This window comes from Phaethon aethereus, assembly GCF_964289735.1.
Source record: "Phaethon aethereus genome assembly, chromosome: 7".
NCBI classification, from domain to species: domain Eukaryota; kingdom Metazoa; phylum Chordata; class Aves; order Phaethontiformes; family Phaethontidae; genus Phaethon; species Phaethon aethereus.
The window spans coordinates 22,964,480-22,987,459 of NC_138583.1; the positions used below are offsets into that span (position 1 = coordinate 22,964,480).

General features: G+C 40.7%; 1 protein-coding gene across 1 annotated transcript in view; it reads left to right on the forward strand.

The window, feature by feature from the left end:
* The window catches only part of HECTD2 (HECT domain E3 ubiquitin protein ligase 2), a 54,805-nt gene that overhangs the window by 26,242 nt on the left and 5,583 nt on the right, over nucleotides 1-22,980 (forward strand). Inside the window, exons 10-19 of the mRNA XM_082002222.1 lie at nucleotides 3,255-3,378; nucleotides 5,675-5,771; nucleotides 6,665-6,772; nucleotides 8,603-8,735; nucleotides 12,459-12,547; nucleotides 13,624-13,782; nucleotides 14,234-14,308; nucleotides 15,310-15,397; nucleotides 15,656-15,762; nucleotides 17,721-17,836. Of these exons, the coding sequence (XP_081858348.1) occupies nucleotides 3,255-3,378; nucleotides 5,675-5,771; nucleotides 6,665-6,772; nucleotides 8,603-8,735; nucleotides 12,459-12,547; nucleotides 13,624-13,782; nucleotides 14,234-14,308; nucleotides 15,310-15,397; nucleotides 15,656-15,762; nucleotides 17,721-17,836 (1,096 nt within the window). The remainder of the gene's footprint in view (nucleotides 1-3,254; nucleotides 3,379-5,674; nucleotides 5,772-6,664; nucleotides 6,773-8,602; nucleotides 8,736-12,458; nucleotides 12,548-13,623; nucleotides 13,783-14,233; nucleotides 14,309-15,309; nucleotides 15,398-15,655; nucleotides 15,763-17,720; nucleotides 17,837-22,980) is intronic.

The window sequence follows — 22,980 nt, forward strand, 5'->3', positions numbered from 1 at the left end:
AGCTCGGTGGGCCCATGACACCTCAGGCCATCAGGGAAGAGATGCAACATATAGATGGGCTTGGGATCGAGGGGTGGACCTGACCATGGATGCTATTGCACAGGTTATCCATGAATGTGAGACGTGTGCTGCGATCAAACAAGCCAAGCGGTTAAAGCCCATCTGGTATGAAGGACGATGGTTGAAATATAAATATGGGGAGGCCTGGCAGATTGACTATATCACACTTCCACAAACTCACCAAGGCAAGCGCTATGTGCTTACCATGGTGGAAGCAACCACCGGATGGCTCGAAACATACCCTGTGCCCCATGCCACCGCCCGGAACGCTATCCTGGGCCTTGAAAAGCAAGTCTTATGGCGACATGGCACCCCCGAAAGAATTGAGTCAGACAATGGGACTCATTTCCGAAACAACCTCATAGACACCTGGCCAAAGAGCACGGCATTGAGTGGGTGTATCATATCCCCTATCATGCACCAGCTTCCGGAAAAATTGAACGATACAACGGACTGTTAAAGACTACCCTGAGAGCAATGGGTGACGGGACATTCAAAAATTGGGATAAACATTTAGCCAAAGCCACCTGGTTAGTCAACACTAGGGGATCTACTAATAGAGCCGGCCCTGCCCAATCAAAACTTTTACGTACTGTAGAAGGGGATAAAGTCCCTGTGGTGCATGTGAGAAATATGCTGGGGAAGACAGTCTGGGTTACTCCTGCCTTAGGCAAAGGCAAACCCGTTCGTGGGATTGCCTTTGCCCAGGGACCTGGGTGCACTTGGTGGGTAATGCGGAAGGATGGGTGTCCTGGTTTCAGCCAGGATAGAGCTGGTTTTCCTCACAGAAGCTAGTGTGAGACTGTGTTTTGGATTTGGGATGAGGAACTGTTGATAATGTGCTGATGTTTTGGGTTGTTGCTGAGCCGTCAAGGACAGTCCAGCTTCTTGTGCTGACCTGCCAGCGAGCAGGCTGGGGGTGCACGGGGAGCTGGGAGGGGACACAGCCGGGACAGCTGACCCAGACTGGCCAAAGAGATATTCCCTACCATACGATGTCATGCCCAGTACATAAACTGGAGTTGGCCGGGGGGGCGGAAATCGCTGCTCGGGGACGGGCTGTCGATCACGGGGTGGTGAGCAATTGCTGTATTGGGCATCACTTGTTCTTATACATTCCTTTGTTGGTATTATCATTATTGTTCCCTTCTTTCTTTCTGTCCTATTAAACCGTGTTTATCTCAACCCACGAGGTTTTTCCTAATTCTCTCCCCCGTCCCGCTGTGGGAGGGAGAGTGAGCGAGCAGCTGCGTGGTGCTTAGTTGCCGGCTGGGGCTAAACCACGACAATGGGGAAGTCCGATGTGTACCTCAAGGAGACTTGATTTTGGGTGAAAACAGTCAATGATTTGAATTGTATTATGTTAATTGTTCAGTATGACATTACTACTATGGCTGCTATCTACCATATCAATGGTATTATAGTAAGAATCACCCAGACTGATGAAGAATGAGCTTCACTGAAACCAAGCAACGTGCAGCAGTGATGGAACCAGAACTGGCTTCAGCAGCTTGCGCCCAACAAATCCCTCGAGACCAACATCTTCGACCTGCAGATCATGGACATGGACCGTGCTAGATGACAATCCAACACTACATACCATCTCCCCTGCCCTGAGAGACTACTATGATGGAGTCATGGACTGACTGAACTCCACAGACATTTTAAAGTGATGGCCCATGGACTAAGAAAGTGATATCTGTGTATATATATTAAAAGACAAGAAGAGTAAAAATGAATAATTAGAATGTATTGAAAAGTATAGGACCTGGGCATGACGTAAATGGTATGGAATAAGGGGTGGATACTGTCCTGGTTTCAGCCAGGATAGAGCTGGTTTTCTTCACAGAAGCTAGTGTGAGACTGTGTTTTGGATTTGGGATGAGAAATTGTTGATAATGTGCTGATGTTTTGGGTTGTTGCTGAGCCGTCAAGGACAGTCCAGCTCTTGTGCTGGCCTGCCAGTGAGCAGGCTGGGGGTGCACGGGGAGCTGGGAGGGGACACAGCCGGGACAGCTGACCCAGACTGGCCAAAGAGATATTCCCTACCATACGACGTCATGCCCAGTACATAAACTGGAGCTGGCTGGGGGGTGGAAATCGCTGCTCGGGGACAGGCTGTCGATCACGGGGTGGTGAGCAATTGCTGTATTGGGCATCACTTGCTCTTGTACATTCCTTTGTTGGTATTATCATTGTTGTTCACTTCTTTCTTTCTGTCCTATTAAACCGTGTTTATCTCAACCCACAATTTTTTTTTCCCAATTCTCTTCCCCGTCCCACTGCGGGAGGGGGAGTGAGCAAGCGGCTGCGTGGTGCTTAGTTGCCGGCTGGGGCTAAACCACGACAGCTGTCAACTTAAAACTTTTACTTGAAAGCATGTCTGCACAGTCCTCCCTGTCCAGAGCAACAGTTTAGACACATAAGCTCAACTGTATCTGAAACAAAGACGTGTTGTCTAGTCATTCATGAAAGAGTTACTTATTCCTTAATTCTGGGAAAGTGGATATTTAGTAATTCAAAATACACCATTTTCTGTCTGATCAAAATTAAATTATGTTTAAATGCAAATAGAGAAAACTTATTAGCCGTTTGACATTATAGGAATGTTACATAATGAGATAGGCAGCTTAAATGTGAATTGGTTTTCTTCATTTGGTCAAGTACTTAATTTTTGTACTGGTGAGTCTAGGTGGTATAGTAATTACCTGAGGAAATAGGCATATCTTTGCATACTATGTTTTGTGGTCCTTCCTTTCTAGCCCTTCTGGAAACAGGCATCAATCTCAAACAGGTAGTTGTTAACTGGAGAGCACGTAGATGTTATATCCATAGCTATGTTTGAAATTAAATGAAGATGTTTAAGAAATCCATCTATCAAACTGCTTTGTGATAGATTTCAGCAGAACATAGGAATCTTTATCCATGAAACCTTTAAATTAGTGGGCTAGAGTCAAATGAAGGTTCTCTTATCATAAATGGGCTGAACCAGCAATTTACTATTTTCTGCAGTCATTAATATGATGTCATATGGTGTTATGTTATATTTGTATTTCTGTAGCTAAGACTGAGACAAAGTTATCAGTAGCTGATATGGCTTAAAGTTTCTAAGGTCAGTGGTGCTTAGAATGCCTGGAAAACAGATGTGCCAAATCCAGGCAGTATTTTAAAAGACTTTTCTGTTTTCTTTGTAGATGCTGCAAACAGTCTGATCAGTCCTCCTATTATTTCATATACGGATTTCTACAATTCCACACTTGATCATATTGATCTTATGGAAGAATATCATAACTGGCAATGTTATGGAAATTCTCACAGGTAAGAGAAATAACTGGTTGTTTCTTGTCAAGTAGTACTTCAAAGCAGCATATCTACACTATGTATATCCATATTATATATAGTGTATATATAGTGTGCATATATGATATACATACCCGTTTATATATAGCCACATTAAATAGTGTATTTTATTGGAAAAGCATAGTATAGCTACTACTGGCTACTGCATGGATGTGAGTTTGACTGTAAGGAATCTTATTCTGCCTTTCCAAACTGGAGAAACAATGTAAAATATAGATTATGATAATAACATGAGTTTGTTGTTTATTGGCATAGGCTTCTAATTGTGTCTTAGTACAAACATGTTTTAACCTCCAATACCTTCATAGAAAGTGGTGGTGTATGCATACTTACCACTTAATATTGAAAATTATATCCAATTACCTTTATATATGTAGCTTCGATCATATTTGTTCCAGTGAAATCAATTGTACTATTTCTGTTAAATGAAAATAAACACAAGTTAAATTTTTACAGACTCAAAGCTTGTAAAGCTATTTCTCTTCTTTTGAGAAGCAGCCAGCAGTATGATTTAGGAACATCTAGAGAAACTAATCTAAACTAGATCTAGGCATCTAATCTTTCCTCTAAAGTTTAAAATCTTATTAGTCTTAATAAAAATATTATTTTGTATAGCTGTATTTTTCAGCATATCAGTATGTACTACTCAGTCTTTACAGCTTGAATCACAAGATCAATTAAAACTTCCCTATATTTCAAGACTTTTCAGTAAGCTAATTAAAGACATCAGCCATCCAAATGTAGCTTTTTGCATGTGCAATTTTCCTTGCCTGTAGCAGCAGTTGAGGAAAACTTGGAGAGCATAATCTGCTCTGCACAAGCAGGTGTTTAGCTAGGCTTCTGTTGAATACCTGATATTCTGCTTGGGAAGGAAGAAAAAAACCAAAAACAAAACGACCAGAACCTGTGACACATGATAACAATAAACGTACAGTAGGCATTGCATAGTCTCAGTCAAAGCATTGGAATCTGAATACTGCTGAGCTTATTTTTTTTGTGTTTGGTTATTTTTTTTCATTGGCACCATCTGGCTGTTTTGGCACCCACATCCAAACTTAGAAAAGGGCTGTGAGACTTCCACCTGCTCCAATTCTTTTCAGTTAGCTGGGACACCAGGAACTCGATATATATTAAAAGAGTTTGCTTGATATGTAATTTCTGGAGTAGTTGAAGTGCAGATTCGCTGTAATATTCTTAAAGTAAATTTAATTCTTTTACTCTGTTACAAGCACACTTTTTTCCAATTTTACATCTTCTAACTCCCTGTTGTTCCACTTAACAAAAACAACAGCAACAAAAAAAAACCCAAGAAAGAATCGCAATCAAGACTATATGCTTAGAACTAACAAGGCCAAGTAGGAGCAAGTCCTGGCTTACCTTCCATATGAAATATTTTTAAATACATAATTCTTCGAACTAAGTCAACAGTCCTTGGTAAAACATTTTGGATTAGGATTTCCAGGAGGCAAGTGAGAATATTTTTCCTCATTTTCCTTTCTTCTCTAAAGACATTAGAATCCAGCTTCTCCCAGGCAGGATTCAGGGTGCACATGCAGTCTGATTGAAGATACACACATAAGAGTCCGAAGCTCCACGTATTTCAGTGTGAACTTCTGCTAGGTGATACATGAGCTAAATCAAAAAAAAGTTACCAAAATAATCAGCAACAAACAAATCTTCTACCTTGATGATTCCTGAAGTTTTTCAAAATTATTTGTATCATTTGATCACAATGGAATGTGGCTATGATCTGATCTTTTAGAAGTCCTAAACACTTGTAACCCTGGGCTGAATCTACAGAACTTGGGGAAAATCAATTCCTTTGAAAATCAATTCTGCAGCAAATAATCCAAACCAGAAATATTTCTACTGTATACCTAAGCATGCTGCACTGAGATAGCTGTTTTTCTTGTGTTTAATAAGATACTATCATTTTCTTTAATTCAGTGTAGCAATTAAGATTTAGTATTTAAAGCAGAAGATGACTGGGTTTTATTAGGTCTATTGATAATGATAAACAATGAAAAAGAGCTTTATTGAGGGTAAGTATTATTACTAATTACAATTTCTAATAGTTTTTGCATATAACAGTTTGTTCTGCTGAATCAAATATCTATGTATACAACGCAAAAAAAACAGTGGAGGGACTGTAGTTGCTGAATGATAATGCAAAGATTCACTCCTGTATTCTTAAAAAGAAAATATGCTAGATGCTAAAAAGGAAATACTTTATCTTCTTTTCTCTTGTCGTTAGGTTTTCTTTCTGTCAATACCCATTTATTATTTCTATAGCGGCAAAAAAAGTTATTATTCAAAGGGACTCAGAACAACAGATGATAAGTATTGCACGGGTAAGTCATGTAGTGATAAATGTTTGTGTCTCACCCATTGGTATTCTATAAGTTTTTGTTAGATTGATATTACATACAGAAATATCTTCCAGTATTTTGGACTACCCTGAAAAAGAACATGAGCCTTTTTACTATTACTAGTCTATAAATGTCCATGCTGGATTCTCTTAATAATTTTTATTTTAATGTGCTTAGTTTTAGGATGCTTATAAATACTAGTGTTGTGGAGAAAGAGTTACAGTTTTGGGTTGTGGGTGTGGTGGTTTTTTTTTTTTTTTGAGAAACCAGCATAATGTGCTAGCATGTTAAATTAACAAGATAATTAAGAAAAATCTGTGAGAATTTTGGACTGTTTCCTATTTTATACTGTGAAGATATGTTGTCATGGAAGACCAAGATGCAACTGTATGTTCACAAGTCACAGAAGAGGTACCGCTTCTGGGCAGCCTCTTCTGATATGAGAAAGGCATTTTCTGCCTCCTTCAGTGTTAATTTTCTTCAGGTGCTAGGTGATACTGGTTTCCTCGGTGCTCAATGTGGCAGCACCACCACCTATCCATTCCTGTCTTGCTAGATGTGTCTTGTGAATAGCTAAGTAAAGCAGAAGCCAGTCTCTGGAATCTTATGGGTATGTGTTAAACTATTTGGGGAGTACGAAAGGTTGCTGCACAATTGCCACCTTCTTGTTAAAATTCCTGTAAGTTAGTTTGAATATGGTGTAAATGCTATCTGCAGTAGAAAAGAAATTGCTCTCCATCTCTTAGAAGATATTGAAGCAGCTGGCATATTAGGGTAATGTCTTTAATGGAAGGTACTAAGGACTTTTTAACAAGCGTGGAACTTTGTTTTTCAAATGAAGATACTGCATGTATGTTTCTTTTTCATTCAAATAGCAAAGCCTTGTGGATAAAGTCTCTCGCAGACAGAAACCTGACATGAATATGTTGTTCCTAAACGTGAAAGTGAGGAGGATGCACCTTGTTAGTGATTCGCTTGATGAGGTAACAAAAAATGTGATTAAATGGTGTATTGCTGCAGAATAGCTATTGCATTTAGATTTCAGTTTGATAAGTCATACTTAAATCTTTCTGCGCTAAGAGATTAGGTTTATAATGGTATAATACTAAATAAAAAGAACTGAATTACTGTCACAGTAGCAATGCTGCAGAATAGATTGGGTTAGATGTTCTGAACTTTATTTTCCATCCTTATACTGCTCCATGGCTAAGCCTGTAATAAACGTACATGTTTGCATACCATGCGGTATATATTTGTGTTTGCCATTTTTGTCTTAAGAATTCAGTGCGTAATTATCAGGTTATGTAGGACTTGGTTCCATGATAGCAGCATGACTAGTAAGTGACTAATCACTAATGAGTTTGTTCTGTTCTAATTCTTGGAATATTTTTATTCTTTTCCTTCACTAACTTCTCTATCCTATAAAAATTATTTTAGGCTTTCCTTTCTTAAGTTCTTATCTTGATTTTAACTAACTCCTCACATTCTTGAATGTAACTCTTCCTTTTTTAGAAATGACACAGATGTGTCCATGAAAGTAGACAGTTCTTCAGTATCCACTGAACCTTGCTAATTAACATCATGTAATGAAATCTAGTTCCCTACTCTTTCCCAACACTAAAAACAGCCTGATGGTATTGAAAAATAAATCCAAACAAATTCTGATCACTCATGTTCAGAAAACATAAGTTTAAACTTTTTTTCCTAGATTAATGTCCATCTATTTTGGCTTTCTGTCCTAAGATAGAAGAAATATGAATGGTAATACTGCTTTGTCTTAGGGATTTTAGGGGTTTTTTTAACACACTGAAATAACCGAGAGCAACTTCAAGAGTTTTGATAGCCAAAATATTCTCCTATTTATTCCTGATGTTTTCTTCTGCCCATCTCAGGGATGAGTAAGAATGTATTATATTATCCGTATTCTCAAAAGTGTGGGGAATGGAAGGTGGAGGAAAGATGTCTTATTTGTATCTCAAATTAAAAAAAACAATTTGCAGAGGAAAATAACTTCAACTAATAAATACTTTGTGTCAACTACTACAAATTCCTATAGTTATAAAATTTGTGCAATGGGAATTTACTTGAGCAGCTAATAATGTAGAAGTAATTTTAGCACATGGTTTAAACACTTTCCTTGGAGCTGGCCAGTAATTAATGATTTAAATAAAAATTGTTTAGGGACTTGATCTGAAAGATCACTGCTAATTGTGAAAGGGTGTGATCTAATTCTTTGCAGGCATACCTGGATGAAATGCTGTCTCTTAGGACAAAGGAATGAAAAGAGCTTGTTACCATTGTCTAAAAAACAGTTTTACAAAACAGCTGATACTTGCTGGCAGGTATCTTATGCTGAACAGAATGATATCCAAATATTGAAATTTTTAGCTACCTTCTTATTTCTGAATATCTCCAAAGGATGTCTAATTGTTTTTTCTTAATCTATCATTTCCTTCTGGCAGAATGTCTTCTGTGTAGGTAAAAAATTATGTAGGTCCAGGATACTCCAGGCAGACTCAATTAATTGTATCTAGTAGCTTATTAAAAGTCTCTTTGCATACCACCTAACTTCTTTTCAAGCCTAGGGAGTGGTACCGTGTGTAAGGTAGTTGATGATGTCAAGTCGTCATGATTGTCTTGCTTCTGCAATTCAATCATTGTTTTAATATAGTTTGTACCTATTAGTAAGAGACTATGCAAATTACTCGTTTAAACAAAGCAAGAGCAGTAGACAGAGATGTGTTCTCTGTGGCTGGAGGTAGTGATAATACGTTAAGTCTCCTTTTTCTTCTTCCCTACCTATTTTGCAATAGCTTGCAAGGAAGAGGGCAGATCTGAAAAAGAAGTTGAAAGTCACATTTGTAGGGGAAGCTGGTCTTGATATGGGTGGCCTGACAAAAGAATGGTTTCTTCTTCTGATTCGCCAGATATTTCACCCAGATTATGGTGAGTCATTTTAAGTGTTCTTAAGTACAATGTGAAAATTTGTTCATTTTAAATTATCGAAACAGTGATGGATAAGAATTCTTCATTAATCCGGTATTAGGCAGACCTGTTACTGATGATGTAGAAACAAAAACAGGCAAGTTAGAATTGTATATAGATGAGAAGTTTTGGCATAGAGGAAGGTGGAAGACAGTGGGAAGTACTTGAAGAGCTTTGAAGATCTTGGCTTTTGACAAGGAGGTTCAAGCATTGCTGAAAAACTGAGATTTTGCTTTAGTGGTATGGCAAAATTAGAGGGTGAACAAATCTCTGATCAATGGAAAGGTATAGAATTAAAATTATGATTCAGCTTTTTAAGGCTTTAGTCATGCTTAACCTTGTTTCAGAAACAGGAGGCTCAGTGTTTATGGTTTGTTAGTATACCTAGGCTAGTGAGCGTATTGGGTATGAAGCAGGGGGATGCAAGACCAGCAGATGTTCCTTGAAGTTCTTCCTCCGATGTATCTGTGGTGTTACAGTATTTCCATCTCCATCCAGAGACAGGATCTTGATTTACCTCTGGGCAGATGGGAGAAGGCCATCGACTGTTTTACGGAGTAGGACAAGGATGATTTAAATCTGTTATAACTCAAATGGAATCAGGCCTTTGAAAGGCCCTTTCCATTCCTCTTCTGAGTAGAAAACTCCTGAGAGTTTTCTGTGAGCGTTAGTGAATTGCTAGAACTACTAACGAGCTAAGAAGAATAAGCAAAAGCTATGCAAGCCATTGAAACACTGACACTAGTCTGTCCTTGGAAATTTTCTGGAATTTCTAGAATACACACAAGTATACGTGTGAATTCATATATTTGGATTTAAGAATAAGTTTCTTCTATTTAGCTTAATATGTTGTTTGGTTGCAATTGGAGTATGATGTTCCTGTTCCAAAATAGGAAGAGACATACAGCAGCCTCTGAAGTAGAGGGTTTAGCAAATATTCAAGTGGAGATAAGGCCAAATGTGTTTATTTGTTACCTACCATTCTTGCCTCTTTCTTCTCATGCTGCTGCATTTTCTGTTTTAACACTGCCCTCAGCTGTCTTTATATTGCTAGTTTAGGGAGTTTTCCTGCTTTTTGTAAGTAGCTGCAGTTGGATGCTGTTACCGTGCTCAGTTCTGGCAAACTGCTGACTCTGGCCTCCTGTGTATCATTTGCACTGATAGTTGCACTGATCGTGTCTGCAAGTTCTAGCGCTATTTCTGTGATTAGTATAGGTAGAGGTTAGTTCTTACTTGAATCTTTGTCATCATCTATTCTGTTTGGGGTATCTGTGTGGCCAGTATTTTTAAAGTGGTCTGAGATGCTCTCAGGAGGGAAGGGTCCTTCAGTCAGGTGTAGAGACAGTATAGACAGATGTGAGACTGACTGAAGTAGCCTGCCTCTGCGGTTACCAGCACCCGTGAGCCCATAATGATATTTGCAGGCCCAAGGCAGGGGGTGGAAAAGGAAGATTTTTTGAGTAAACAGGAGCTTGGAAGACATGAGTGAGCATTCATAAACAAGCAGTTCAGTCGACTTGTTTTATATTGCCGTAGATGGATCTGGGTGGGGTTTTTTCCTCACTCTAATATTACTCAAATGAGTCAGCGTTCCTCAGCTGTGCATGGGTATGTTACTGATGTTATAATGGGTTAAACTGTTCCCAGTCTGGATCTTAAATTAGAAATACTGATTTCCAGGGACTTCAGCATAACACCTGATAGTCATTGATAGAATGCAAGAGCTTGTCTTGTCTTTGCCTGGATGTGTTCATGTCCCTTAAATGCACGGTCCTCTGTTGTTTATAGGACTCCTAAAGGTTCAGAGTTTAAAGTCATAAATATGTCCTCAAATCTCCTGAGATCTTTATTTGCCTATAGCTTCTTTTTCTAGTAAAAAGGGGCCTGTGTGGAGAGATGACATTTGGTGATAACAACCTTAATAGGAAACCATTTATCCCAGGGAAGGTGTTCTGTAAGTTCTGTTAGTAAAAATGTGCTGTCAGCAGAGCTTGGTAACTGATGAGTTTGGAAACATTTGAGAGTAATTTTTTCTCCAGCTCTGGCAGGCTTCCTTGCTTTAAAGTGTGAATTCTTTCATTGATATGACTATCAGCCAAGTGTGGGAGGAGTTCAGAAATGTTCTCGTCCCTTGGAAAGGGACTGCATACTCTGCTGTCTTTGATGTTTAAGTTGCAAATAGTGGGTGGCAGAAGCTTGGAAGGAAAAAACGTATGAAAACATCACTGTTACTACCCTTTCCACGTTAGCTGATCCTGCAGGTTTAACCTCCAAAATTAAAGAACTCCAAATTAACTCGGTCATCTGCCCTTCTATGTGTGTTATGATGCTTTCTTCACCTCGGTGCAGACAATAAATGGGAGTTGAGACCTATTCTGTTTCAGTTTCACTGCCATCTTTCAGTATGTGAACCTTGCTCTGCCTTATATGCAACGGTTAAATTGCTTCTGGTAAAGGCGCTGTCTACACCTTTTGTGATGAGCACCTTTTTGAGCTAAAGTTCAAAAGATAAAGTTAGATTGTTCAGGACAGTAGGGGGGAAAAAATGTGAAGGCAGAGTTTTACTTGTAATTTTTCATAAGAACTAGATGTCCCTGAGACATCAGTTGGATTTTTATTATTTTTTTAATCCAAAGGAGTTTGGGTTTGGTGGGGTTTTTTTTTTTCATTTAAATCTTATTTTTCCCCAACTTCATTTCCAAACACGAATGTGGTGAGCTACTGCATGCAAGATGTCCTTAGAACTATTCAGTGCTTTGGTTTGTACACTGACTGTTTATTATTGTACACAATAATAAACTGTCAGCCCATTCAATCCCAACAAATTAAAACCAATCATCACATTTTATCCATTGCTGCATTGCTGAAGTTAATTTCACTGGTAGTGCACACTTAACTAGAGTGTAAGTGTCTTGCTTCTCTAAGCAAAACTTTCTAGGCATCGTAAAGCTGTTATGAGGTTTCATTATGTAGGTTTTTAATTTCTATTACTCTTCAAAATAGAATGATCCGTATCTGATGCAAATAGCAGTTGAAGTAGTCTCTAGTCATGATTTCAGTAGGATCTAGCTTGTCATTTAGACCAGTGAGTAGCTTTTTTACGGTATTTGTGGTTTGGGTTCTTTTTAACATCTCTGATATAATTTTTTGACAGAAAATATGAAACACGCCCCTTTGCTGCTAGTGTGCATATAAGATAAACCTTTTTACAGCTAAGAAGGTAAAGCTTATGGGTTTTGTATCATGGGATTCATGGCAGCATTTTTAAAGATTGTCATCTGCTGTTGACCCAGGAAGGGAGGAAGAAATGGGTTTACGTTGCAGCAAGAAAATTTTTGGACAGACAATTAACATTTCTAGTTGTATTGACGATGAAGTACAGTGAAGAAACAGATTGTGCAGAGACAGTGCAGAATATCCATGATTAGAGGCAAGATCAGAAGAACGCGTTGCATCAGGACCCAGCAGAGCTGGGGGGTTTAGGCCTGCTTTGGGCTTGGCGCTGCCCGTGGTGGTCCTTCCCAAGGCTCCTGCTGTAGGTGGGAAGACAGGGCTGAGACCAAGCGTGGAGATACGGGCACTCCTAGGAGCACTTTTAAGGATGCGCATGTCGGAAAGATGAGGTTTTGTACGACTTTTTATTGAAACTCAGGCTTTGTAAAGGCCACCGTTCCTGTTCTGCAGGCATGTTCACCTACCACAAGGACTCGCACTGCCATTGGTTCAGCAGCTTTAAGTGCGATAACTATTCTGAATTCCGATTGGTTGGAGCTGTATCCTTTTATGTCTACTAGCCGGTGCTCAACAAACAGCCGCTTAATGAGTTGGTATGGGGATGAAATAAGGCATTGCTTAAAGCTCATTCAGATGTTGTATATACAAGGGTGTTCCATTTTAAATGTATAAAAAGAATGTTATTCAAGGAAGTGAACTAAAAATAGGAAGAAAATGGTGATATGCAGGCACGTGGTACATTTTACAGTCAGAAAATACTAGACTTAAGATTACACAGGCAACTTTTTTGTGTTTAAGTTATAATTTTTTACGTGCTTACCCCCTCTGAGTTTCATTCAGTAAACATAAATGAGCTTGTATGTGTTAATGTTTCAGTATGTGGCTTTTTTTTTTTTTACTGAATGGAAGCCACATGCTATTTTGAGCATAAGTTTATTTCCTGGATTTCCTGTTGTGCTCACTTATGAAGCCCTCAGACAAATGATTAATGGTAAAATATGCTTATAACTCCATTAAGATGAGATGATGTCCGCATTGTACTGATTGCAGTTGGAGCAGGTGATCATTGTAGGTCCCTTCCGACCGAACTATTCGATTCTAGTGAGAAGCTGAATCATGAACTGGATTCTTCTAATTTTTGGTATAATTTCAAGTTTGTTTCACCAGATACACTTAAATGTGCTAACTGATGAGCTGCAGTGCCAGTGCAGGTTTGTCTTTATGCTTTTAGATTTATTTAAAAGAAAAATTGCTATATTGAATTCTCTCTAGAATTTTTGGATTAAAAATATATATCTACAGTTGTCTTTACTTTTTTGTAACAATACTTTAGAACAACTATTCTAGAAATGCTTGTATAGGATTTTATGATGCAGATCCTCAAGTGTTCTCTCAAAAGTGCATCATTTGACCATTTTAACTACTACTAAATTGTAATACAAAACAGCATTTAAAATTGTTAGTCCAAAAAAAAAAAAAATTTCCATTCCTTCTGTTTGTTTAGCACGTATTAGAGTATGTTGAATAAAATTTTAAAATATTTTTTCCAAGTTACTTAAAATATTAGCTATAATAAGGATATGTGGGGTTTGCCCTTAACGTTTGACATGTATAGCTTATGGGACTTGCTGTATATAATAGCATCACCTTGGATATTCGTTTCCCACCTTGCTGTTACAAGAAATTATTGAGTCCTCCCATTGTTCCCTGTGATCATAATACCCTTGTAGGCATCTGTGATGTCACATTAGATGACCTGTTTCAGATTATGCCTGTAAGTATTACATTTTTTTAAGAGGATAAATTACTGATTTAAAACCAGTTTTATTTATATTTAACGCTTGATTTATAAACTGTTTGAAAGTGGCCTTTTTTTCAGCACAGGCTGTGACAAAGTCTCCTTTTCTTCTGTTGAAAACATAAATTCTCCATGTTTTCTAGCATAACTAGAAATTTTTGTTGATCTACTGGAAGTTAGCATACCAAAATCTGATATGAGCATTCTAGACACATTTTCCGTAGTAATAAAAAAGTAACAATTTATACTAACATAAAAATATATACATACATATTAATTAAGCAGTGAGTTTTTCTTTGTGTACGCATTTTGAATATACAGCTTTTTCCAAGATACTTTCTGTATAAAGTAATGATTCTAGCGTGTCCTTGCAAAGCATGTCACTTAGTTTTGTAGATTTACTAAAGAGTTTTTATTCATATTGTAGGAACTGGCCCATGGACTAAATGAACTTCTATCCTATGAAGGCAATGTCGAAGAGGATTTTTACTCAACCTTTCAGGTTATTAAATACACAATTATAAGTGATTCTCAAACTCGTTCGGTGATTTACCAATGTTTCTGCAATGGAGTGGCCTACTACCGAGTGATGACTGGTTGTTTGGAATGTAACTGCATGGGCATTAAAGCTTGCTTCAAGAACCAGTATAGTCCTGGGGTTCAGGGCATACAGAGGCTGGCTCTGTTACAGGGCTTGAAGGTGGTGTCTGCTGGCCGTGGAGGTGGATCTGAGTATGGACTTCCAGGGTCGCGTGGCCTGCTGCTGGTGCACTTCCAACTCTTTGCTTGCTCTGACACCATCACCTTGCAGTTGGTGACTTGGTTTGTGGAATTCATCTGGCTGCAAAACAATCCCTCTTCTGTCTAACTCAGATGCTAGTCAAAGCTTACTCTGGTTATTTTATATGCTTTGTCCAGGAAATCTCACTTGAACAATAGCGTGTTCAAGTCAATATGGTTTTGCCTGGCCTGTATGTCTAACTGCTAGTTCAATCGAGAAAGCCTTTTTCATTTATTCATTGTTTCAGAACACATACTAGTTAATAAAATTCCCTGCTGGTTTATGGATGTGTTTTTTGGACTACTACTGACCTTTTTTTCTTCAGCTTTGAATTACATTACTGTCAGACCATATGAGAATTTTTGTAAAGCAGGTACTTTTGAGTTCCTAGGTGAGCTACAGTGGAACAAATACCACCTTAATTGTATTTGATGCTCCTAAATCGTTCTTTTGTATGAAAAACTCTTTGGCTCCAGAGCCTGCAGGTCAGTTTGATATGTCACTGTGTAACAGGGTCAATTTTTCTATTTTGAATCCAATTTCTAGAGCAATTTGTTGAAAATTGTAATATTTAACTTTTAAAAACACACATCCATCAGAGTTACAGCATGTGCTAAAGAGAGGGACAAAGGAAATACATTAAATAATAAATACAAGTTTTGTAATTTGTGAATATATGAATGTATTTTCCATTACTGACGTTGACTCCTCTTTTGCTCCAGGTTTTTCAGGAAGAATTTGGTGTTATAAAGTCTTACAACTTAAAGCCAAATGGAGATAAAATTCCAGTCACAAATCAGAATAGGAAAGGTACTTCAATACATATTTTCTACACATATTGGGCAGATTTAAGATTGTCGGGTTTTTTCCTTCTTATAAGCCTAGGTTTTCATTAGCAAAGTGTGAAAATGAAATTACCATAGCCCTTTCTGGTTATGCCTACCAATTTAATAGTACCTAAAATGAAATGCATTAATTTTTCTTAATTCAGTGCAATTTGATAGAGCACAACAAATTATTATTTAAAATTCTTATGATGTAACTAAATAAAATCTTTTTCTTTTTTAGAATATGTGCAGCTCTATGTTGACTTTCTTCTCAACAAATCAATCTACAAACAATTTGCAGCTTTCTATTATGGATTTCATAGTGTCTGTGCTTCATATGCATTACTGGTAAGAATAATATTAAACATAATTCTTCTGTTTCTGTTTCAAACTGGTGTTTCACAACAACCTCATGCAACGCTACAGGCTTGGGGAGGAGGGGCTGGAGAGCTGCCCAGCAGAAAAGGACCTGGGGATGCTGATTGACAGCCGGCTGAACATGAGCCGGCAGTGTGCCCAGGTGGCCAAGAAGGCCAACAACATCCTGGCCTGTATCAGCAATAGTGTGGCCAGCAGGAGTAGGGAAGTGATCGTGCCCCTGTACTCGGCACTGGTGAGGCCGCACCTTGAATACTGTTTTGTTTTGGGCTGTTCAGTTTTGCCCCCTCACTACAAGAAGGGCATGGAGTTGCTGGAGCATGTCCAAAGACAGGCAACGAAGCTGGTGAGGGGTCTGGAGAACAAGTCTTACAAGGAGCAGCTGAGGGAACTGGGGTTGTTCAGTCTGGAGAAGAGGAGGCTGAGGGGAGACCTTATTGCTCTCTACAACTACCTGAAGGGGGGTTGTGGTGAGGTGGGTGTTAGTCTCTTCTCCCAGGTAACTAGCAATAAGATGAGAGGAAATGGCCTTAAGTTGCGCCAGGGGAAGTTTAGACTAGATATTAGGAAAAATTTCTTTACTGAGAGTGGTCAAACATCAGAACAGGCCGGCGGTGGAGTCACCATCTGTGGAAGTGTTCAAAAAAACATGTGGACATGGCCCTTCAGGACATGGTTTTAGAGCGGCATGGTGTTGGGTTGATGGTTGGACTTGATGATCTTAAAGGTCTTTTCCAACCTTAATGATTCTGTGAAATATATGACAATGGCTTACCTAAATTAAACAAATGACGCTGGATGATTTTAGGATTTGTGAATAATCTTGATTAATCCATGTAGTTGATTAATCCAACATAAACAGAAGAAATTAAGCACGTAATGAACTGTTCTCTGCAGTGTTCCATTGAAAACAGATGAATAAAGCTCCACAAGTTAGGTTTATCAGTATGCATTCATAGATAACTTCACGGGCTCTTGTGTGAACGTTTACAAGGATTCTCTGTATTCCCTACAGTTATGAGCAGCAGAGCAACTATGGCTGTGTGCTCTTGAGTGACTCCTCTGAAAACACCTATTACTTTTTGCAGGAAGAACAGTCAGTGAGGTTGAGATTAAACATTCTTCCGTATTCAGTCCTGTTTGGCTGTTGGAATGCCTTTTGTAATTTACGTCATCCCTTATGCAATAAGAAGAGAAAGAAGAGGCAATTATACTTTGCATGAGATTTTCTTCATTCCTGTGAAATTGGCCAAGTATGACACACTTGCAGCAAAGAGAGGTGTGACTAACAGCAGGGAAGGTTCTGGAAGGAGAATGAAAATCCACTGAAATGCTGAGACATACTTTCATGCAATTTTACAATGTTGTAGTAAATGAATAAGTAGGTTCTGGAGGTGTAAGTTTAGCGGCTGTTAAACGTGGTTTATTGTTATGTGCATTTGCTTTGCACAGCAGTGTATACAACTAAGAGTCAAGTTCTGTCAGCCCATGCTACTCATCAACCTACATCGGGACTTCTCAGTGTAAATGAAATGGATGTTTTAACCAAAATTAAGATTAAGACCCTCCCTCTGAATTCCATATGTACAAACTTAATTTTCTTCCTGATCCGTTTGTAATCTAATCAAATGGCAAGCAAATCAGTGTAATAAATGTAACAATGAAAAAGTGAGGAACAAAAGAAATAAGCTAACATATGATGTTATCCAGTCATTTGCTTTTTACTGTATACAGTAGTAAGAGATTCTTCAAAGTACTGAGGAATTAATTTTTCTCTAAAACAGTATGTATCTAAGTTATAGATTTATATTGAATTATATCCTGCTAATTTTTCTGTAATGCCAAAAGAAAAATTTAATCTGAATCTATTAGCAACATTTCTCATCTTTTAAAAATATTAAATTCTTTGTCCTTAATTTCTCTGTCAGCTACTTCGACCAGAAGAGGTTGAAATTCTTGTCTGTGGCAGTCCTGAACTGGATATGTCCGCTTTACAGCGAAGTACCCAATATGAGGGCTACCAAAAAACTGATCTTACTATACGGTAGGCTTAATTTTTTTTTTTTTTAATTGTAATTACTGAGTTTAAAAAATCACAGAATGGTATAGACTTTTGGGAATAATTTATTCAAGGCTAATCTGAGAATGAATGAAGTTTTAGAAATGTATTTCCAAATAAGACAAAGACACTATTCAACTATCTGTAAGTAGGAAGAGTTAGATCCTTAATGGAATAATGTGTTGCTGAATACCTTTTAAAAGGTTATGATCAGATTGAAATGGAGATAGTTGTCGTGGTTTAGCCCCAGCCGGCAACTAAGCACCACGCAGCCGCTCGCTCACTCTCCCTCCCACAGCGGGACGGGGGAGAGAATTAGGAAAAACCTCGTGGGTTGAGATAAACACGGTTTAATAGGACAGAAAGAAAGAAGGGAACAATAATGATAATACCAACAAAGGAATGTATAAGAACAAGTGATGCCCAATACAGCAATTGCTCACCACCCCGTGATCGACAGCCCGTCCCCGAGCAGCGATTTCCGCCCCCCCGGCCAACTCCAGTTTATGTACTGGGCATGACGTCGGATGGTAGGGAATATCTCTTTGGCCAGTCTGGGTCAGCTGTCCCGGCTGTGTCCCCTCCCAGCTCCCCGTGCACCCCCAGCCTGCTCGCTGGCAGGCCAGCACAAGAAGCTGGACTGTCCTTGATGGCTCAGCAACAACCCAAAACATCAGCACATTATCAACAGTTCCTCATCCCAAATCCAAAACACAGTCTCACACTAGCTTCTGTGAGGAAAACCAGCTCTATCCTGGCTGAAACCAGGACAGTATCCACCCCTTATTCCATACCATTTACGTCATGCCCAGGTCCTATACTTTTCAATACATTCCAATTATTCATTATTACTCTTCCTGTCCTTTAATATATACACACAGATATCACTCTCTTAGTCCATGGGCCATCACTTAAAATGTCTATGGAGTTCAGTCAGTCCATGACTCTGGGCTTCATCCATCATAGCAGTCTCTCAGGGCAGGGGAGATGGTATGTGGTGTTGGATTGTCATCTGGCACGGTCCATGTCCATGATCTGCAGGTCGAAGATGTCGATCTCGAGGGATTTGTTGGGCGCAAGTTGCTGAAGCCAGTTCTGGTTTCATCACTGCTGCACGTTGCTTGGTTTCAGTGAAGCTCATTCTTCATCAGTCTGGGTGATTCTTACTATAATACCATTGATATGGTAGATAGCAGCCATAGTAGTAATGTCATTCTGAACAATTAACATAATACAATTCAAATCATTGACTGTTTTCACCCAAAATCAAGTCTCCTTGAGGTACACATCGGACTTCCCCATCCTTCCGCATTACCCACCAAGTGCACCCAGGTCCCTGGGCAAAGGCAATCCCACGAATGGGTTTGCCTTTTCCTAATGCAGGAGTAACCCAGACTGTCTTCCCCAGCATGTTTCTCACATGCACCACAGGGACTTTATCCCCTTCTACAGTACGTAGAAGTTTTGATTGGGCAGGGCCGGCTCTATTAGTAGATCCCCTAGTGTTGACTAACCAGGTGGCTTTGGCTAAATGTTTATCCCAATTTTTGAATGTCCCATCACCCATTGCTCTCAGTGTAGTCTTTAACAGTCCGTTGTATCGTTCAATTTTTCCGGAAGCTGGTGCATGATAGGGGATATGATACACCCACTCAATGCCGTGCTCTTTGGCCCAGGTGTCTATGAGGTTGTTTCGGAAATGAGTCCCATTGTCTGACTCAATTCTTTCGGGGGTACCATGTCGCCATAAGACTTGCTTTTCAAGGCCCAGGATAGTGTTTCGGGCGGTGGCATGGGGCACAGGGTATGTTTCCAGCCATCCGGTGGTTGCTTCCACCATGGTAAGCACATAGCGCTTGCCTTGGCGAGTTTGTGGAAGTGTGATATAGTCAATCTGCCAGGCCTCCCCATATTTATATTTCAACCATCGTCCTTCATACCAGAGAGGCTTTAACCGCTTGGCTTGTTTGATCGCAGCACACGTTTCACATTCATGGATAACCTGTGCAATAGCATCCATGGTCAGGTCCACCCCTCGATCCCGAGCCCATCTATATGTTGCATCTCTTCCCTGATGGCCTGAGGTGTCATGGGCCCACCGAGCTATAAATAATTCACCCTTATGTTGCCAGTCCAGATCCACCTGAGCCACTTCAATCTTAGCAGCCTGATCCACCTGATGGTTGTTTTGATGTTCTTCAGTGGCCCGACTCCTGGGTACGTGAGCATCTACATGGCGTACGTTTATGACGAGATTCTCTAGTCGGGCAGCAATATCTTGCCACAATTCAGCAGCCCAGATGGGCTTGCCTCTGCGTTGTCAGTTGCTCTGCTTCCATTGCTGCAGCCACCCCCATAGAGCATTTGCTACCATCCATGAGTCAGTATAAAGATAGAGTACTGGCCATTTTTCTCGTTCAGCAATATCTAAAGCCAGCTGGATGGCTTTCACCTCCGCAAACTGACTTGATTCACCTTGTCCTTCAGCCACTTCTGCAACTCGTCGTATAGGGCTCCATACAGCAGCTTTCCACCTTCGATGTTTGCCTACAATACGACAGGACCCATCAGTAAACAGGGCATATTGCCTTTCGTTCTCTGGCAGTTCATTATATGGTGGAGCCTCTTCAGCAGGCGCCACCTCCTCTTCCAGTGATATTCCAAAATCTTTGCCTTCTGGCCAGTCCATGATCACTTCCAAGATTCCCGGGCGATTAAGATTTCCTATTCGAGCCCGCTGTGTAATAAGCGTGACCCACTTACTCCACGTAGCATCAGTCGCATGATGAGTAGAGGGGACCCTCCCTTTGAACATCCAGCCCAGCACCGGCAGTCGGGGTGCCAGGAGGAGCTGTGCTTCAGTACCAACCACTTCTGAGGCAGCTCGAACTCCTTCATATGCCGCCAATATCTCCTTTTCAGTTGGAGTATAGCGGGACTCAGATCCCCTATATCCTCGACTCCAAAACCCTAGAGGTCGACCTCGAGTCTCTCCTGGTGCCTTCTGCCAGAGACTCCAGGTAGGGCCATTCTCCCCGGCTGCCGTGTAGAGCACATTTTTAACATCTTGTCCTGCCCGGACTGGCCCAAGGGCTACGGCATGAACTATCTCCTGTTTGATTTGTTCGAAGGCTTGTCGTTGCTCAGGGCCCCATTTAAAATCGTTCTTCTTCCGGGTCACTTGATAAAGAGGGCTTACAATCAGACTGTAATTTGGAATATGCATTCTCCAGAAACCCACAACACCCAGAAATGCTTGTGTTTCTTTTTTGCTAGTTGGTGGCGACATAGTTGTTATTTTGTTGATCACATCCGTTGGGATCTGTCGACGTCCATCTTGCCATTTTATTCCTAAAAACTGGATCTCTTGTGCAGGTCCCTTGACTTTACTTTGCTTTATAGCAAAACCAGCTTTCAGAAGGACTTGAATTATTTTCTTCCCTTTCTCAAAAACTTCTTCTGCTGTGTTGCCCCATATGATGATGTCATCAATGTATTGCAGATGCTCTGGAGCTTCACCCTGTTCCAGTGCAGTTTGTATCAGCCCATGGCAAATGGTAGGGCTGTGTTTCCACCCCTGGGGAAGTCGATTCCAGGTGTATTGGACACCTCTCCAAGTGAAAGCAAACTGTGGCCTGCACTCTGCCGCCAAAGGGATCGAGAAAAACGCGTTAGCAATATCAATGGTGGCGTACCACTTGGCTGCCTTTGACTCCAGTTCATATTGAAGTTCTAGCATGTCCGGCACAGCAGCGCTCAGTGGCGGCGTGACTTCATTCAGGCCACGATAGTCTACTGTCAGTCTCCACTCTCCATTAGACTTTCGCACTGGCCATATGGGGCTGTTGAAGGGTGAGTGAGTCTTGCTGATCACTCCTTGGCTCTCCAGCCGACGAATCAGCTCATGGATGGGGATCAGGGAGTCTCTGTTGGTGCGATATTGCCGCCGGTGCACTGTTGTGGTAGCGATCGGCACCTGTTGTTCTTTGACCCTGAGCAACCCCACCACAGAAGGGTCCTCTGAGAGACCAGGCAAGGTGGACAGCTGTTTAATTTCTTCCGTCTCCAAGGCAGCTATACCAAAAGCCCACCGGTACCCTTTTGGGTCCTTGAAATACCCTCTGCTGAGGTAGTCTATGCCCAGGATGCACGGAGCCTCCGGGCCAGTCACAATGGGGTGCTTCTGCCACTCATTCCCAGTTAGGCTCACTTCAGCCTCCAGTACAGTCAGCTGTTGGGATCCCCCTGTCACTCCAGAAATACAGATGGGTTCTGCCCCTATATGGCTTGATGGCATCAGGGTACATTGTGCACCGGTGTCCACTAAAGCCTTATATTCCTGTGGGTCTGATGTGCCAGGCCATCTAATCCACACAGTCCAATAAACTCGATTGTCCCTCTCCTCCGCCTGGCTGGAGGCAGGGCCCCTCTAGTCCTGGTCATAGTACTCGTTACCCACTTCTTGTAAATAGGAGTCAGAAGTCCCTTCAAGAGGATCAGAGGTGAGATCAGCTCTTCTATTCTTTCTGGGAAGCTGCCCACTGGAAAGTGGAGCGACGATTTTCCTCGAGGAACCTGAACCCCCTTTTGTAATTGTTTTTCCTTGCAGCTCGCGTACTCGTGCCTCTAGGGTCGAGGTAGGTTTTCCATCCCACCTCCTCATGTCCTCTCCGTAGTCACGCAATTGAAACCACAGGGTGGCTCGTGGTGTGTATCCTCTATATCTTCTCTCTTGAACAGAAGAGCGCTTACTCCTAATGGCTGAGACACTGGTCCGTATGGGTGGAGGGTAGGGCATATCCTCTTTGAATTGCCGGAACTCTCGGGACAGTTTCTCTATAGCAGAGATGCAGGCCCGTAGGGAGGAAGAGAGACTTTCTTCGTATTGCCGGAGTTGGCCAGCCAATTCATCCACCGTTGGTCTCTCTCCGTCCTTCCAGGCCATTACTGCTAATGAGTTGGCATATGATGAGGGTGCACTCCGTACAAACTTCCGCCACATAGGTTGCGTGCAATTGACTTCATCTGGATCTTTGGATGATTGTCCATTGTCCAAGTCACCATAAATCACTTCCAGCACCGCTAGCTCCCTCAGGTACTGGATACCTTTCTCCATGGTGGTCCACTTG